Genomic DNA, 17,815 nt, shown 5'->3' on the forward strand with positions numbered 1-17,815 from the left:
CTTCATTTTTACCAGCTGAAACTAGGTGTTCCGTCTTATGGCTTACTGTCCCTGAGTGGGATTAAGTATGGGGGTTTATTCACTCTTTACTCCCAGTCATATAAAAATTTCAAGCAAGAGTTTTTCCGGGTGGCGCTGGTGGAAGTCGACCCGTTGGAGGATGGGGCATTCTACTTCGGCGGGTTGCCGAAGTTCCCCTTCTATTGGTGCTCCGCTTCGGCTAGGTTTCACGAGGTGGGGCAGTTGGAATTGACGGCTTCGGAGGTGACTTCCGTTGAGAACCTTGCCGCGCTTCCTCGCCCGCTGGATTGCAAGCTCGTCCTGTCGCTTGCAAACTCGGCGTACAAGGAGAGGGGCTTAGAGAGTGAGTATTATGTTTTCCTTAGGTTGTTAGGGTTTGTGAAACTTTCTTTTGCTGATGTGTTTTATTTTCTGTGTTTGCAGCCATAATGGGCAGGAACAAGTGGCGTGAGCTGAAGCACCGCTACAATGTTGCTGAGGTTGAGGTCCCCGAGCCTCGGGAAGAGGAGGTTGCCCCTTTGAAAACAAACAGAAAAAGAAAGAGGGCCGAGAAGGAGGTTGGGGGGACCTCTGCCCCTCCAGATGCCGAGGAGGTGACCTCCAAGGCTGCTGATGTTGACGCGATGGACCTCACCGGGAGTCCGCCGCTTGAAAGGGCTCTCTGAATGGTCGCCGCGCAGACTGCTGAGCAAGTTGCTCCCTCTGTCGGGGTAAGTGTCTTGGTTTTATTTTAACTTTTCTTCTATGTTGGTTTTTCTTGGTTTGTTGAGGTACTATCGCTCTTTGCAGGCAGGGAACGCTGCCGAGGTGGGGGCTCAGGTTGCTGAGCAAGCCGCCCAGGCCACTGTGATGAGTACCTCACTTTTTGTTTTTCCTTCTATCTTCTATGTTGTTCTCTTGTCTTTTGACACAGGGTTGTTTTTTGCAGGCAGGGGACGTTGCCGAGACCCCGGTGGCTCCAAGTTTGCAGGTGCCAGGGGTGGGCGCCCCTGTTGCTGAGCAAGGGATGCCTGTTGCCGCTTCTGTTGCTACTGAGGATCGTGGCAAGGGGCCGAGTTCTGAGGTCCTAGTGGCGACTCCTACAGTTTCGGCGCCGTCATCTAGTCCATCGCAGGGGGCTTCCCGGAGTCGGTATATTGCCCACCGTTTCGGGAAGGACCGCTCTGAGGTGCGATTCGACCATGTGAGTGCTTCTGCTGACATGGACTCGTTGTGGAGTGCGGGGGTGACCGCCGAGAAGTTCTTTCCCAAGGGTTCGCTAAGCTCGGAGGACCAGGGGATGATCGAAGAGGTCGGGCCCGTGGAAGGTCTTGACGCTGCCCAGGTCTTTCTGCAGAGGAGTATGGCTATTATGGACCACTGGAAGCATAGGTGGTCCAAGTAGCAGGAGGACCTAGTCAGCCTGAGGGGCCGAGTTCAGCCCTTGAAGGACGAAGCCAAGGCCTTGAGGGAGGAGAGCAAGGCTTTAAAGGATGAGAACCGAGCCTTGGCAGGAGCTCTCGGGGCCGCCAAGCTGCAGAACGAGGCGGAGCTTCAAGCTTCTCGGAGGGAGGTGGAGAGGATCCGGAAGTCTCTAGAGATCACTCTGAGATCTAATGAGACTTATGCTGCTCAGGTTCATGATTTGCAGGAACTCTCCAGCTCTTCCCGGGCTCGAGTGCGCGCCTTGGAGGATGAGGTCACTGCGCAGAAGGCTGAGTTGGTGGCGGCGGCCGAGAAGCGTCTTTGTGACGAGGTGCTTCTCGGCGGACAGGCAGAGGAGAATGCTGCTCTGAAGGTGGACCTGGCAAGGTTGGAGGAGGCAAAGATGGGGCTGGAGAGGAAGCTCGAGGAGACTGAGCGGGCCGTCATCTTTGAGCACAAGAGGGGTTCCTCAAGGCAGCTCGCTAGGCTAGGTTTCTCGCACCGGGGTTTGACTTCTCTGCCATGCACGTGGAGAAGGAGGTCTGCTTTGGGAAGCTAGTGAAGGAGGACGACCTCGAGGATAGCTCCAGTGACAACGCCTCCGCCTAGGTCACCTTTGTAATAATCTTGGTTTATTTTTCTGTTATTGGGATTCATGTGTTGAACATTCGTACTTGTTTTATATATATCATTTCCTTTAAGCTGTTCAACTTGTGTTTTCGATGAGTTTGTTTGGATCTCGATTTTTGTGCTTTCATTTTAGGCTTAGTTTTTGCCTGTTTGCACGATTTGAAAGTACGTTTAGACTTTGTTTTTCATTTTGCATTTTGCGGTGCTTAGACTTGGCTTAGAATAAAGTGATTTGAACCGAGGTTTGAGTTTTACATTGGGTGGAAACGAGGTACCTTGCGGTAGGACTCGAGTTCAAGTCTGACTTCAGGTTAGAGTGGTCCTACCGGGATTCGAGCTCGACCTCGGCTTTAGGATAACCTGTCTCAACCCTGAGGGAATCGTGTCAAGGTTCAAACTCGACCTTGACTTAGAGTGGAAAAAGTCCTTCTAGGGTTCGGACTCGACCTCGATTTATTTTAAGGTGAATCTTACTAATGGTTCAAACTCGACCTCGCCGGGGTTCGAACTCGACCTCGGACTAGAGTAGAATGACTTGACTGAAGGTTCGGACTCGACCTTGAGTGGATCATATGAAGGTTCGAACTCGACCTTGAGTTGATCATATGAAGGTTCGAACTCAACCTTGGGTTGATGAAGGTTCGAACTCGACCTTGAGTTGATCATACCGAGGTTCGAACTCGACCTCGGAGTGAAGGGGAGTGAATTGTATGAAGGTTCGAACTCGACCTTGAGTTTAGCATAATATGCATAATTTTGGGGTTCGTATTCGACCTTGACTAGGAGCGAGATAAGTTGGATTGAGGTTCAAACTCGACCTATGCGTAAGGTAAAATAACCTGGGCTAAGGTTCGAACTCGACCTTGGAGTAGCGTAAAGCATGATGTAAAACTAAAAGAATATGAAAGGAGTAAAATAAGTTATTTTATTGATTGTATATATGTGCCTCGTTAAAAACCCTCTCAGCCAAAACCCATTTTTCTGTTTTATGGGATAAAAAACTGAGGCGGGAAAAGAGTGCACAACTCATTTGTACAAAATTTAACTGAAGTAAAACTTGAGATGCGTGGCATTCCAAGTTCGCGGTATGGGCTTTCTGCTGAGTTCCTCTAGTTGGTATGCTCCGTTTTCCAAGTCTTCTACAACTTGGAATGAGCTACCCCAGGTGGGTGCGAGCTTTCCATCTGATGTGTCTTTCCGAGCTTCACCTAGCAAACGCCACACCAGGTCGCCAACTCGGAAAGAGCGAGGTCGCACTCGCGTATTGTATCTTCTGGAAGCTCGGAGCTTACAGGCTTCTTCGTGGATTTGAGCTTCTTCTCTAAGCTCGTCAACTAGGTCGAGGTCGGATGCTAACTCTTGAGCTTTTTGCTCGCTGTTGAAGGCTTGGCGTCGGTGCGATGTCTCTCCGACTTCCACTAGGATCATTGCGTCAGCTTCGTAAGTTAGCCTGTAAGGCATTTCTTGCGTTGTTGACTGGGGGGTGCAATGATACTCCTAGAGGATGCTGGGAAGCTCGTCGGCCCACTGTCTTTTGGCGTTCCCTAGCCGCTTCTTAAGTTCCCGGAGGATAACCTTGTTAGCTGCTTCGGCTTGGCCATTAGTTTGCGGATGTTCCACTGAGGTCGGAAGATGCTTGATACCGAGCTCACGGAGGAAGTCCTCGAAGCCCTGTGCGATGAATTACTGGTCGTTGTCAGTAACGAGGGTTTAGGGATTCCAAATCTGCAAACAATATTCCTCCATGTGAACCTTTGCACATTTTCGGTGGTGATTTTGGCGAGTGGGCATGCCTCGACCCACTTGGTGAAGTAGTCGATCGCCACTAGAAGGAACTTGAGCTGACCTTTCGCGGGGGGAATGGCCCGAGGATGTCCATTCCCCACTGGGAGAAAGGCCATGCTGACATCATATGGTGAAGAGCTTCGGGCGGTTGCCGGTGTGTGTTGCCAAACTACTAGCATTCTTTGCATTTTTGTACATAGTCCTAGCAATCTGATTTTAGAGTGGGCTAGTAGTATCTTGCTCGGAGTACTCTGGTCGCCATTGAGCGTGCTCCAGAATGCATGCCACATATGCCCCAGTGAATCTCCTCGATGACATAGGCTGCTTGAGGCGCAGTTAAGCACTTGAGCAGTGGGGTGGAGATGCCACGTTTGAATAGTTCGTCGTCGACGATTACGAACTTGGCCGACCTCACCCTTATTTTCTGAGCTTCGTCCTTGTCTTTGGGCAAAACTCCTTCTTTCAAGTAGCTCCAGATGCCTGTCATCCATCCGTGGTCTTTGCTGTTGTTGGTATTGACTACTTTGTCGTCTAAGCTGGGTGAGTGCATGGTCTCCTGGATGATGGTCCGATGCTGCCCGGGTCGTTTGGTGCTGGCGAGCTTTGATAGGAGGTCGGCTCGGACATTTTGCTCTTGCGGAACATGTTGTATGGTGAACTCGTCGAAGGACGAGATCTGGTGGGATGCGATGTGGAAGTACCGCTGTAAGAGAATATCCTTTGCCTGGTACGTCTCACTGAGCTGTTCCTCCATGAGCTTCGAGTCGCTGTTGCAACTCACTCTTCAGGCCCCGAGGTCGCGAGCCAGCCTCAGTCCTGCGAGAAGTGCCTCATACTTCGCTTGGTTGTTGGTCGCTTTGAAGCTGAACTTGAGGGATTGCTCCAAAGTGACTTGGTTTTGGCCTTCCAATATGATACCTGCACCACCACCCTTAGAGTTGGAGGACCCGTCAACGTGTAAAGTCCATACCTGTGGTTCCTCGGCCGAAGTGGGCGTGAGCTCGGCTACGAAGTCGGCCAGGCATTGAGCTTTCAGGGTGCCGCGACTTTTGTACTGGATGCCAAATTCAGACAACTCGACCAACCATGCAATCATTCGTCCAGCGAGCTCTGGCTTTCTCAGGATTTGCTTTATGAGGTAGTCGGTTTTGACTATCACCTGGTGGCTCTGGAAGTAAGGTCAGAGTCGCCGGGCTGCGGTGACGAGTGCCAGTGCCAATTTTTCGATCATTTGGTACCATTTCTCCGTATTTTGGAGGACTCGGCTGATGAAGTAGATCGGCGTCTGCCCTTTCTGATGTTGTTGTACGATCACTGCACTGATTGCATTTTCTGCCACGGCCAAGTAAAGAATGAGGTCGGTTTTATGATCCGGCCTTTGCAGGATTGGCGGGGTCGTGAGAAAGGTTTTGAAACTTCAGAAAGCTTCCTCGCACTGATCCGTCCACTGGAAGTCTTTTGGCTTCCGTAGCAGAGTGAAGATTGGCCCTGCCTTCTCCGCGAGTCTGGGGATGAAACGGGACAGTGAGACTAACCTTCCGGCTAGGCGTTGGACTTCTTTCACCGTTTGAGGACTCTGCATCTAGATGATGGCTTTGCACTTCTCAGGGTTGGCTTTGATTCCTCTGCTAGTGATCATAAAATCGAGGAACTTACCTCCCTGGACGCCGAAGAGGCACTTCTCCGGGTTGAGACGCATGTTATGTCTCCTGATTTGGCTGAACACCTCGGCGAGGTCGGCAGCATGGTCTGCGGTTGAGGTGATTTTGACCATCATGTCGTCAATGTAGACCTCCATATTCCAGCCAATTTGCTGGTGGAAAACCTTTTCCATCAGTCGCTGGTAAGTGGCCCCCACGTTCTTGAGACCGAAGGGCATCACTCGATAGTAGTAATTGGCGTGATCAGTGATGAATGACGTGTGCACCTCGTCTGGTGGGTACATCATGATTTGGTTGTACCCGGAGTAAGCATCGAGGAAACTGAGGAGGGCGTGCCCGGATGCTACATCGACCAGCCTGTCGATGCTCGGCAAGGGGTATGAGTCCTTGGGACATGCCTTGTTCAAGTCGGTATAGTCGATGCACATTCGCCATTTCCCCGAGTTCTTTTTTACCAACACCACGTTTGCCAGCCATGTGGTGTACCTGACCTCACGGATGAAGCCAGCGTTCAGCAATTTTTGTGTCTCGGTGATGATGGCCTCCCGTCTTTCACCACCGACCTTCCTCTTTCTCTGGGCCACTAGCCTTGCCTCCTTGTGTATCGCTAACCTGTGACAGATGAAGTCAGCGTTTATACCTGGCATGTCGACACTGGACCAGGCGAAGAGTTCGGCGTTCTTGAGGATCTCAGCTTCGAGCTGTTATCGCAACTCCGGGCTCAACTACCTGCTAATTTTTGTGCACTGCCTGAGGAGTTTCCCGATCTGGAGGTCGTCGAGCTCATCAATGGGACTTGGCCATTTGTCATGGGAGTCGGACCTCGGATCGAGATCAGCGATATCCACGTGGGTGATGTGAGCCACCGTAGGGGGTCGCTCTTGCATTGCTCGCTGGATGGGGAGATTTTCAGGCTCTCGGTGTAGCATTGTCGGGCTATTTTTTGGTTTGCCTTGACGGAAATAATCTTCCCACCATTCCCCGGGAATTTCATGGTGAGGTGTGGGGTAGACACCACTGCTCCAAGTTGATTCAAGGTCGGCCTCCCTATGATTATGTTATAGGAGGTGTTGGGTTCCACGAGGAGATATCGGACCATGATCTGCCTTGTGTCTGGAGAAGTCCCGAAAGTAGTCAGCAGATCCACGTATCCCCGAGTGTGTACTCTCTCTCCTGCAAAACCAACTAGGGGCTCTGTGTGAGATTGGATGAAAGAGTAAGGGATGTCTAACCTGAGGAACGTCGGCCAATATAGGACGTCAGCCGAGCTCCCTTGGTCGATCAGTGTTTTGTGGACCTCCCAATTAGCTACCTCCACGGCGATGACCATAGGGTCATCCTGGTTGGGGCTGACGCCAGTGTAGTCATCGTCGGTGAAGGTGATGGGCGGCGAGCTTTGGTGCGAAGCCGAGGTAGTGGAGTGGACGTTGTTGATGTTGCGCAGGTGTCTCTTCTGGGCCGAGCTGCTGGCGCCTCCCCCTGCGAAGCCACCTGCAATTGTGTTGATTACTCCCCACAGGGGAGCTGACCCTGTTTCCTGGCTTACCTCGACTTGCACTACTCCACTGGCATTTTGCTAAGAGCCAGAGGGTTGGTCCGTGCGAGCTCCCGAACCACAACCTCTGCCTCGTCCTCGTCCACCATAGCCTCCTCGGTGACCCTGTTGTCATTGGACATACTGGTCGAGGTGGCCTACCTGTATGAGTTCTTCGATACGGTCTCGGAGTGTGCGGCACTCTTCAGTGGTGTGACCGTGGTTTCTGTGATACCGACACTGTTTGGACTTGTCCGCACTGTTGGGGGTGTGACCTGGTGGTGGCAGGGTGAGCAGGTTGCTGTTAGTGGCCTCCTCCAGGATGTGAACTCAGGGCATATTCAGAGGAGTGTAGAAGTCGTATCTCCCCCCTTGTTTATCCGAGCAGTTTTCTTGAACTGGCTGTCGTTGGTGACCTTCATCTTGTCTTTGTGGCCACTGTCAGGTTTCGCTTGTGATTTCCGGCGAACTTGGTCACGAAAGGAAGAATGTTCCTCTATCTGGATGTATCCAGCAGCACGGGCACGAAGCTCGTCCATATTGCGAGGAGCTTCACGACATAGACTGTCAACGAACGGTTCGAGATTGAGTGCCATGAGTATGGCGTGTAGAGCAACCTCAGGGTTCAGATTCCAGATCTTTACCGAGATGGCGGCGAATCGTTCCATGAACGTCTGAAGTGGTTCATCGTCACCTTGTCGGAGACTGGCCAAGGCAGCTGATGTTATGAGATGGCGACGAATCGTTCCATGAACGTCTAAAGTGGTTCATCGGTGAATTGTTGTCCATGCTGGTTGCGTGATCTAGGTCGTCTGTTGCGCGTCTATTATGGCTTCTGGTGAAAACCATACGAATGGCCGATAAGAGCTATCTCGATCGGCCCCACGGTGGGCGCCAAATGTTCTTACCGGGGATCTGAGGTAGAGTTGATCCGCTGGGTAAGGTCCGTGAGCCTCCTTCGCTGGTAGGCTTGATGTTCCAAGATGGGGGTGGTACCTGTAAAAGAGACTCCGATGCTAAAGTTAGAGTTTGTATGAGTATGAGTCTCGTATAAGTAATGCACGTACCTTGGTGTGAATTAGGGTTTCGTTGGGCCTTGGGCCTGAGATCGGTTATGATCTGATTAAGTGACGAGCTGACGTCACACAGCGCGTATCCGAGGTCGTCCTGCGTTGTGATGTCGAGCTGGGAGCTCGGCTTCGCAGTACAGATAGTACAGTATACATTTAGGGTGACGTTCCCAGTACTAATCTTACATTAGTTTAATGTGAATTTATGCTTTGGTGGTAGGTTAATTTTCTGTTATTCATCTATTGTCATGCCATGAGTTCTGATTACATTTTTATGCTACTATTGTTGTTGTTGCAGTATCGCTAAAAGAGCTGATGTTTCAACTCAACCAATTTTATGTTCTGGCACTAGGATGTTTTAAGGAAGTTATGTTTGAAGAAAATTGAGACTTGTTTTTTTGCATCTAATTAATTATCAGACATTATTTGTTGAATGAAATATACTTTTATATAAATGGTTTTAAACTACTAGGTACCCCATCCCTGATCCTTTAATTATTCTGCAGCTATATGCGTTCGCATCATATGGGTGAATATTCCCTGCAATCACTCATCTCTTTATTTTTCTCTCTGCATTTTTTTCTCTATTGTTTAGGAGAAAGCAAAATTAAGGGTTGTGAATATGATAGTGGTGGATCCAATGGTGGTAAAATATCTTAGTGTGAATGTGGGATTGATAGCAAAACTAGGAGAAGTGAAAGATGTTCTTCTCCACGGATTTGCTTAGGCCGGATCTTCTTCAATGGAGGATGAATTCTTCAACTCAAGAACACTTGCAAGCTATGAACTCATGGATGAACTCAACCTAGAACTAGGAGGGAAGCATCCAAGCTCAAGCATCAATGGAGAGCACACTTCAAAGAGAAGGATTCTAGGTGAATTCCTAAGGTTTTTGAAGATGAACTCAAGGAGACTTTGAGAGAGAAACTCGGCACTATGGCTCACAAATTTCATTAATGATTCAAAGTGAATACAAAAATGTGAAAGAACACTTAAGTAAGCACGGTTTTGCACTCTTTGGGCGCCTAAATCAAAAGATGACATGTGGCGCCCAAAATTTGAATTCAAATTTGAATTTTGAATTCAAATTTTGGCTCCCATGTGCTACTCCGAAAATTCAGGTACCTAAGGTGCATCTAAGTGTAATTTGGAGTGTCATTTAGGGTTAATTTGAGGTCACATGTTCAGCCACCAAAGGTGCAAAACATGTGACTCAAATGTAACTTAAATGGCTTCCAAATTAAACCTAATTTAACCTAATTAGCCTACTTTAGTATTCCTTGTATTTTCCTATTCTAATGACCTAAATACATTGGTCCAACAAATACAATGGAAAGGAAAAATTACAAGAATGAAAATGAGCCAAATATTGGGTACCAAAAGCCCAAAGGCCCATGAAGCCCAAAACTAGGCCCAACAAGCCTAAAACCTAAAATGCTACTCTATGTGGTCCAAAATACAAGACCCAAATATATGATACCTATATTAACATGATGTATACAAAGAATAGCTATAACAAAATATGACCCATGAAAAGTTCCACTTGGGCCTTCCCAGGCCCATCGGGCCCATTGGGTCCTGACTGACCCAAACCTTCATGTCTAGCCAACTCCTCTTGGATCTTTGAGTATGTCACCTCTTGCACTCCAAAGCATGATTCCATCAGGGATTCCCTTGACTGTAGGGAATCTGGTTCCGTATCATACAGTTGCATGCCTATACTACCTTGCATTCGCAACCCTTTGTCTCTTGTGGTTGCTGTGTCATTATAATTAGAATTACCATTTAGTTGCATTGTTGATTACCACTGCTGAAAACAATTTTAAACTGTTGGCGGAAGCTATTTTGATCTTGTTCTTGTGAGATTGCCATTTGAAGTTAAGAGCCGTAAATAAAGTTAGAGTTAAGAGTTGACCTAAACCATATTGTTTTTGTAGGGACTAAAAGAACACGGTTTTGTAATTTTTAAGGACTAAACAAATAAAATTTTCACAGCATTAAAACCAAAAATAGGCATAACTTTGAGGACCAAATTCATATCTAAATTAAGTTATACGATGCTTCCATTTGTTCTGCAGTTTAATTCTGTAGTTCAACACTTTCGGAATTGTTTTGAATTTTTCTCCTTTCCCCACTTTTGTGAAAGCAACAGATCCATATCTGAAGCCTTGTTGCATCCTTATTCCTCACCATAACTGTGTAGTGCGACTTATTATACTTATATACTCCTGCAGCTGTGAGTCTTGTGTTAATGGAACAATGGAGTCAAATTAAACATAAGTAGATGGTAGTGTCAATTCTGTAGTATACTGTTATGTTTTGACTTTTAATAGTCTTTATGCCTTTATCCATTATATTGGAACTAAAATCAGGTTTCTTTTCTTGTCAGTAAGGTACACTTTCTACCACATTGACTACTACACCCACTTTGAACTCAACCCTCACACTCACTCTATACATCAAGATTTATGTCATGTTTTAATTACCATGATTGACATGGTTCCAATTTTTGCAAACACTGTAATAGTGTTTACTTTAAGTCCTTGCTTGAAAGTCAAAACCTACTTTACTTGTAAGAGTGTGGTAATTACATATTTATAGATCTTTGTTAAATCATCAAGAATTGGCCGTTTCTTCCCTCCTAAGTCCTAATTAGGTTTTGCCTGATTTGTACCTGCACTTATAGGTTGTGATGTTGGATGAACGTGGGCAAGACATAGGATCTGAGCAAATGGCGAAGTTGGTGGATGATGCAGGAAATACTGTAAGAAATTTTGTAAAGATCTCTTCTATACATGGATATTCTTTCAAGCATTGACATAATATAAGTACTGAGTATGCTTTATGGCATTATAATGAAAGAAAGCATCATAATTCATAAGCTGTCAATCATGTAACAGACCCTTGATATCCTGTCGATAGAGATTGAATACCACAATTCATATCCTGTCAATCATGTGATAGTAAAATAGTATCATTCATATTTATCACTTTTGGCAGTGCTTATATCAATCATTTTTGTGTATTTTCTATCTTTGATGATCTTTATTTATAGTGAATTGACTTAGCTATCACTAAACATTTTTAATAGCCACCGGAATGATTGAATCTACTTTTAGTTTTTATAAACTTGCAGGTCACCATTCCAGCTCTATAATTGACCTATGCATTGTTATTTGTATAAAACCATCTATCTCTAACGCAAGCCTAAATAGTTTCTCAGTTTTGAATTCCTGAAGTGTGATTTCCTTTCCTGTAATGCAAGTTTGTATTTAATCATATTTTGTATTAGATGCATCTCAAAATATAGCATCACCAATTTTAGTTTCTATTTTTCTTGGGAGTGAATCTTTGTCACCTGAGACTTTCCTTTGCAGCTTATAATAAATGATTGTTGAATTTCTATTTTCAAGCCAAAGTTGTTTTATATGTCCATTCCCTTGTGATTTCCATTCATGTTATAGCTCTTTTGTTCTTTTATTATGAAAATACCTTTCAATAAAATTTATTTCATGATTTCTGCTTTCTCACAGGATGCTTCACGGTTATCCTTTTGTATTGGTGGACCATATGGTCATGGAAGAAAAATGCGGGAATGGGGTAAATTATCAATCAATTTATCTTCACTGGTCTTAAATCATCAAATAGCATTACTTGTGCTCATGGAACAGCTTTACAGGTAGCAATGACTTGATCTCTTAATATCGTGTTCTATTTTTTTTAATTTAAATATTTACTAATCTTTTGTCTAAAAACTGCATTGGTTGCTTTTTTTTGGCTTGCTTCCTTTGTTTAGCATAAAAGAAAACTGCATTTTGTTCCTTTATTTAGTGTCAACATATTAGTATTGGTAGTGGTTTCAACTTCTCCATCTATTATTCACAAAGTGCTTCACGAGGCAACTACTAATTTTTTTGTCTATCATTAGGTGTGAGACAGAGAAATTGTTCACAACACTAGCAAACTATTATGATAATGATGTAAGTCTCCTTATTCAACATATGCTTTGTAAGATATTTTCACATTGCAATTATATAGTGGGAATTAGAAAGCAATTATATTTGACCATTTATTACAAGTTTCATTGTATTTTGTAACTCTTTGCGAATGTATGTGATCCTTATTTTTCATTTAGGTATTCTTGGTTAATATGATAAAATGCTATAGTTTACCCTTGACGTGAAATACTAATTGCGTGGTGAGCATAGTTGAAATTTTCACATCGTCTCATATGATAAAATAGAAGGCAAAATATAATTTTTAATTGTATTTGTTAAACTAAATATTTTCCTTACATAATTCTTTAGGTTGTCAGTCTCGTATATATGTTGAATCCTCTTCTTATAAAATTGTATTGTATAGCCCTCCACTTCTACTTTTTTATTTTATATTTTTTACCCAGATTAATCCTGATTCTACTAAAGGATACAAGTCACGTGGCATGGCATGAGCAATGCTTGGTCAATGGGAAGAAGCTGTAAAGGATCTTTAATTGGTTTCAAAGGGAAGAACAATCGTCTTCTAGTAGAAATCTTGGAGGCATGCTTTGTGGGTTTCTTGGTGGCATGCTTTGTGACTTTCCAGGGGTTCTAATGTTTGGTTCCATTCTTTTTCTATTCTAGTTAGTTTGTAATTTTTCCCATTTGAGGACTTATTTGACGTGTGCCAAAACTTATTGAATGTTCATAAGCTCGTAACTTAATCAAAATCATAATGCCATGTACTTGTCTTTTTATGGTTAATTTTGGATTTAAATTCTTAATATTCAGTAATAATTGTTGCATAAATTGTATAGTTTCCACGATGTAAATAAAGAAACTAATGATATATTAGATGAATTAATTAATAATGATGGAAACATGGTTTTATATAATAAAAAAGCATAAAAAGCCTGCTATCACACTGTTATCACATAGATTAAAGCCTGCTAAAAGTAATTTTAATAAAAAAAAATTACTTCAACCACACTACCGTTTATCAGTTTATGTAATATTTCTCAACATTTTACATCGGGTGATAAAAGACCCGCTGTAGTTTTTCTCACTTTCTACACCGGTTCAAGAACTGATGTAGAATATCTTACCCATTCTACATCATTATAATTACATCGGTTTCAAAATTGATGTAAAATAGTTAAAAGAACCGATGTAAAATGTTGTTACTGGAGTAGTATTAGGTCGAAATTAAATATCTTTGTACCCTTTCAATGCCTTTTTACTTTCCATTTTACATTTTACACATGGCACTTGTAGTTCTTCATGGCTAACATGTATATGCAACTTAAAGATTTAAGGGTTGATGGACGTTTAAGTTTAATTTTTCCGTAAAATTATATAAAGTACAATTTAGTCTGGAGCGCATGTACAATTTTATTCTAAACAAAATATGATGTTTTGTAAAAAGAAAATTGAAATGATTTTCACACAATTAAAAGTTTATAAGTACAAATTTTGTTGTTTATATCTATTTTGCTTTGAGTTAAATACATCAATCTCACTATCTCTCTTTATATACACACAAAATCGAACTCAAAATATTTGACGACAAGTTCTTATTTTACTAATTAATATAAGCTATACCTTGTGATCATCACAATCCACAATTGAAATCTATCCACCATCCCATACTCTGACTAGAGACTAAATCAATTCCAGTTTGTTCATTGGATCAAACATTATGTGCGGTTGAAAGGCTAGAATAAAATAATCAAAGCATCCAGACAATATAACAGTTTAGTCATTGTTTAATTAGAAATTAATAATGCAAGTTTGGATATGTAAAAGTGAGAGACAAAAGAAACCAAAATTTGAATTTGGTAGGTTTTCATCACCCTCACACATGCAAGACCTTATGAGCGATGAATAAGAGTTATAATATCTAAGATGTCCTTGATAATACACTTCTGACTTTTCTCATCATTTTCTGATAAGCAATTAAATATATTCATGTTTTTTTGGAAATAGGCAACCTCCTCAAATACCAAAACATTTATGATAAGTATTTATTCTCTTTCTTTTCACTCTTATATACGGTTAAATAATGGAAGAAAAGTTTTTAATATTTTTTTCTTTATTATATTAGTGTATCTAAATAATACATAATTTTCATGTCATTTTTCTTCTTTTTTCCTTTATTTTTCTTATTATCTTTCTCTTTGTTTTCTTCACATCCAAACAAAATGTTAATATATAAATTAAAAAACATTAAACAATTATTTTGATCCTTAAAAATTGTCTGTTTTAGTATCCATAAAATTTTGTTTCACAAATTTAGTACATTAGTATTTTCATCCATTAAAGAAAAAGTATGATGCTTTTTAAATAAGAAATAAAAATATATATTTCAATGTAAAAGATATATAAAAAGCTAAATCCATAAAACAAATATATATATATATATATATATATATAAATTAAAAATTATATTTAAGTTAGTGTAACATAAACTATATTTTTTATTTATAAAAATTGTAATAAAAAAACAGTTTCAATATAAAATTTTAGGCATACTAATAATTAAACTACTAATTATATAATATATTATATTGTACTATGGTAATTCTTTAGATTAATAAGTGTTTCAAAATGTAAGTCACATTCTATTTAGTGAGATTTATGTGTTTCTTTTATATGTATATATGCTAAAAAGAGTTTTTTATACATAAATATTTTTATTTTACACAAATCATAGGCAACAAACTCTTAATCTAAAATTGAAATGATTAAAATATTATTTCTTATTTTTCTTGACATCATTAAAATATTATTTATAATTTTCTACATAAAATATTATTAATTTCTAATTGAACAACGACAAAACTGTTATCTTCTCTGGATGCTTTGATTATTTTATTCTAGCCTTTCAACCGCACATAATGTTTGATCTAATAAACAAACTGGAATTGATTTAGTCATGTTTGATCTAATAAACAAACTGGAATTGATTTAGTCTTTAGTCAGAGTATGGAATGGTAGATAGATTTGAATTGTTAATTGTGATGATCACAATGTATAGCTTAATTAGTGTTCTCACCTGAGATTGGATCGGTGACGATCTCTTTGATGAGATTGGTGAGCCTCTACTGGTTTGCAGGTTGTCTGCTCCAAGATGGGGTGGTACCTGCAAAAGAGACTCCGATGTTAAAGTTAGTCTCTGATAGTGTAGATGTCTCGTATATATAGCACGCGTACCTTGGTGATTTTAGGGTTTTGACTGTCTACTGGTGTTGCAACCCGAAAATTTTTGATCTCGCGACCTATGGTTTAGATATCCTTTTAAAGATATCATCAATTAGGGAATGCCCGTACACCAGACTAATCCCTAATTAATGGTTTTGAAAATAGGTTCATGGAGTCGCCACCAATGTTTTACTCAAAACATTAGAAAAATAAAAGGTTTTTAAAAGTTCAATAATGGCGTTGATAACCAGAATTGGGTTCGGGGGTCAGTTACATGTAAGGAAGGTATTAAATACCCCTACAACGCCCTTAATCGGTACCCTATGATGAAGTTAACATTATAAACAATAATAATATAAATATTAAATCCCCTTTTATTAATAACTATTTACATGCTTGAAATTTAAATTATACAATTGACCCTAAAATGTCTACATGATTGTTTTTATTATAACAATGTTTATCAAAGATAATAAATAAAAGGGAGAGAAGAAGATTGACTGAAATACCTCTTGAACGAGCTCTATTGAATCTTCAAATATGGAGATTTTAGGTGCTTTGCGGCAACCTTTCACACTATAATAAGCCTCACAAAACTCAAGAAATACAATAGGAGAGAGAGAGAGAGAGAAATTTCGAGCTCTAAGGAGTTTTGGACGAAATTTGGGATCCTTGAGAACTGTGCCCAAGCTGTCTATTTATAGGCATCAGAAGGGTTTCCAGAACGGCCCGTTCCAAAACCAGAACGGCCCGTTCTGGATCTGAACATTGTGTGTTAATCACACACTTGGGAATGGCCCGTTCTAAACTGAGAACGACCTATTCCAGAGATGAGATTAACACTATGTTCCCTTGCTTAGAACGACCCGTTCCAAACTAGGTTTTTAGGCCTTTTTAACAGTTTGGAACGGCTCGTTCTGGTTTAGGAACGGCCTGTTCCAGACCAAGTTTTTAGGCCTTTTGATTTATTTGGAACGTCTCGTTCTGGTCTGGAACGTCCCGTTCCAACTAAGAGTCTTTACGCCTTTTAGATGGCTCGGAATGGCCCGTTCCAATTTAGGAACGACCCATTCCAGATTCGGGAACGGCCCGTTCTAGCCCATTTTGGGCCACTAAAACTAGCTATTTTGGGCTTTCGACTCTCTGATGTCCTGTCTTGTTATTTTCCTGCTTTGGGAGTTCCTTTCCTTGATAATAGACGTCCATTTATTTGTTTGTATTCCCCCGGACAAAATTGGGTGTCTACAGCTACCCCTCTTTACTTGTCTTTTGGAATAGTAATGTGTTGCTTTTCCAAAGGCAAGTAAAGACGTAGACATTTTGTCTAGGTCTTCTCTTTATCTCTTTGGTGCTTCTATGTTGTTTCTCTTGGATAGGTGTATTTGCTCGTACCCTCACCCTTTAGAGTAGTTGAGCATTGGTTGCGTACTCTACTGGGTAACAAGGTTGACAAACTGTACACCTGATCTTCAATCTTTGAGTAGAAGCTCTATTGTTTCTCTTGTGATAATGTGTCCCTTTATTTCTAGCTTGTTTAAGAGGGAGTATTATTATGGCTGGCCTCTCCAGGCTGCCTGCTGAACGGTGAGTATTATTATGGCTAGCCTCTCCAGGCTGCCTGCTGAATGGTGAGTATTATTATGGCTAGCCTCTCCAGGCTGCCTGCTGAACGGTGAGTATTATTATGCCTGGCCTCTCTAGGCTGCCTGCTGATGTTGATGATGTGATTGCCCCTTTTCTTTGGGAGGACGTCTGATGAAGACGAGGGTTGTTGGTAGGTGGTGCCCTTGTGATGGTGGGCAAAGATAGATGGATGACAGGGATTCTAGTGTTTCCCCTACCATGTGAGTATTGTGATGCCTCTCTAGGCGTCTGCTTGTGGTAGGTTTTTTTTTTCTAAATTTTATTTTTGTTTAGTTTCGGCTCTTTCATGTTTGAAGCTTGCCTTTTTCTGCTATTTTTCTAAATGCTTCAGCTTTTTCAACATTTACAAAGCTTGCCTTTTTCTATTTTATCTTTGTTGTCATCATTGGTGGAGGGATCCCATCCCATGATGATGTTATTTGTTGAATCTTTATTAATGAGTATTATTTCGGAAGCCACTCCTTGCTTTAATTAGGAAGTCATTCCTGGTCTTAGTATTTTCTTGGATCATCCTTCATTCAATTGAGCAGGGAACGATGGCCTCTTCATGCTTATGGGTTTGCTTACTTGGTTGATTCCATTCTATTCCACTATTAATATGTCTTTGCTTAGTGGGCACATAGAATAACTTGGGGTTACCATTTGACACTGCTTCGACTCATGCTTGGCTATTGAGCTCTTACGAGTGCTTTGTCCTTATGAGTCCTTTTGACCCATAGCAAGTAGAATGCATGGATGCATGAAAGCAATGAAAATGCAAGACAAGAATGATTCTTTTATTTATTCCATTCTTTTCGTGTAACGCCCTTTCATATGCCCCTACCTCATATGCATGCGATGCAGTTTATGCTCATGTATTTGTTCCTAAACATGTAATTCAATTTTTAA

At 41.9% G+C, this 17,815-nt stretch overlaps 1 protein-coding gene across 1 annotated transcript; it reads right to left on the reverse strand.

The window, feature by feature from the left end:
- Nucleotides 1–3,751: 3,751 nt before the first annotated feature.
- LOC145956338 (uncharacterized) lies at nt 3,752–4,594 on the reverse strand. The gene is made up of 2 exons (XM_083071926.1): nt 4,126–4,594; nt 3,752–3,780 (listed from the first exon to the last, which is right to left on the reverse strand). Exons 1-2 carry the CDS (start codon nt 4,592–4,594, stop codon nt 3,752–3,754), a joined length of 498 nt encoding a protein of 165 aa, XP_082928052.1.
- Between the last annotated feature and the right edge of the window lie 13,221 nt (nt 4,595–17,815).

This window comes from Cajanus cajan, chromosome 3 (genome assembly GCF_000230855.2).
Source record: "Cajanus cajan strain Asha chromosome 3, NIPB_CcT2T_4, whole genome shotgun sequence".
NCBI classification, from domain to species: Eukaryota; Viridiplantae; Streptophyta; class Magnoliopsida; order Fabales; family Fabaceae; genus Cajanus; species Cajanus cajan.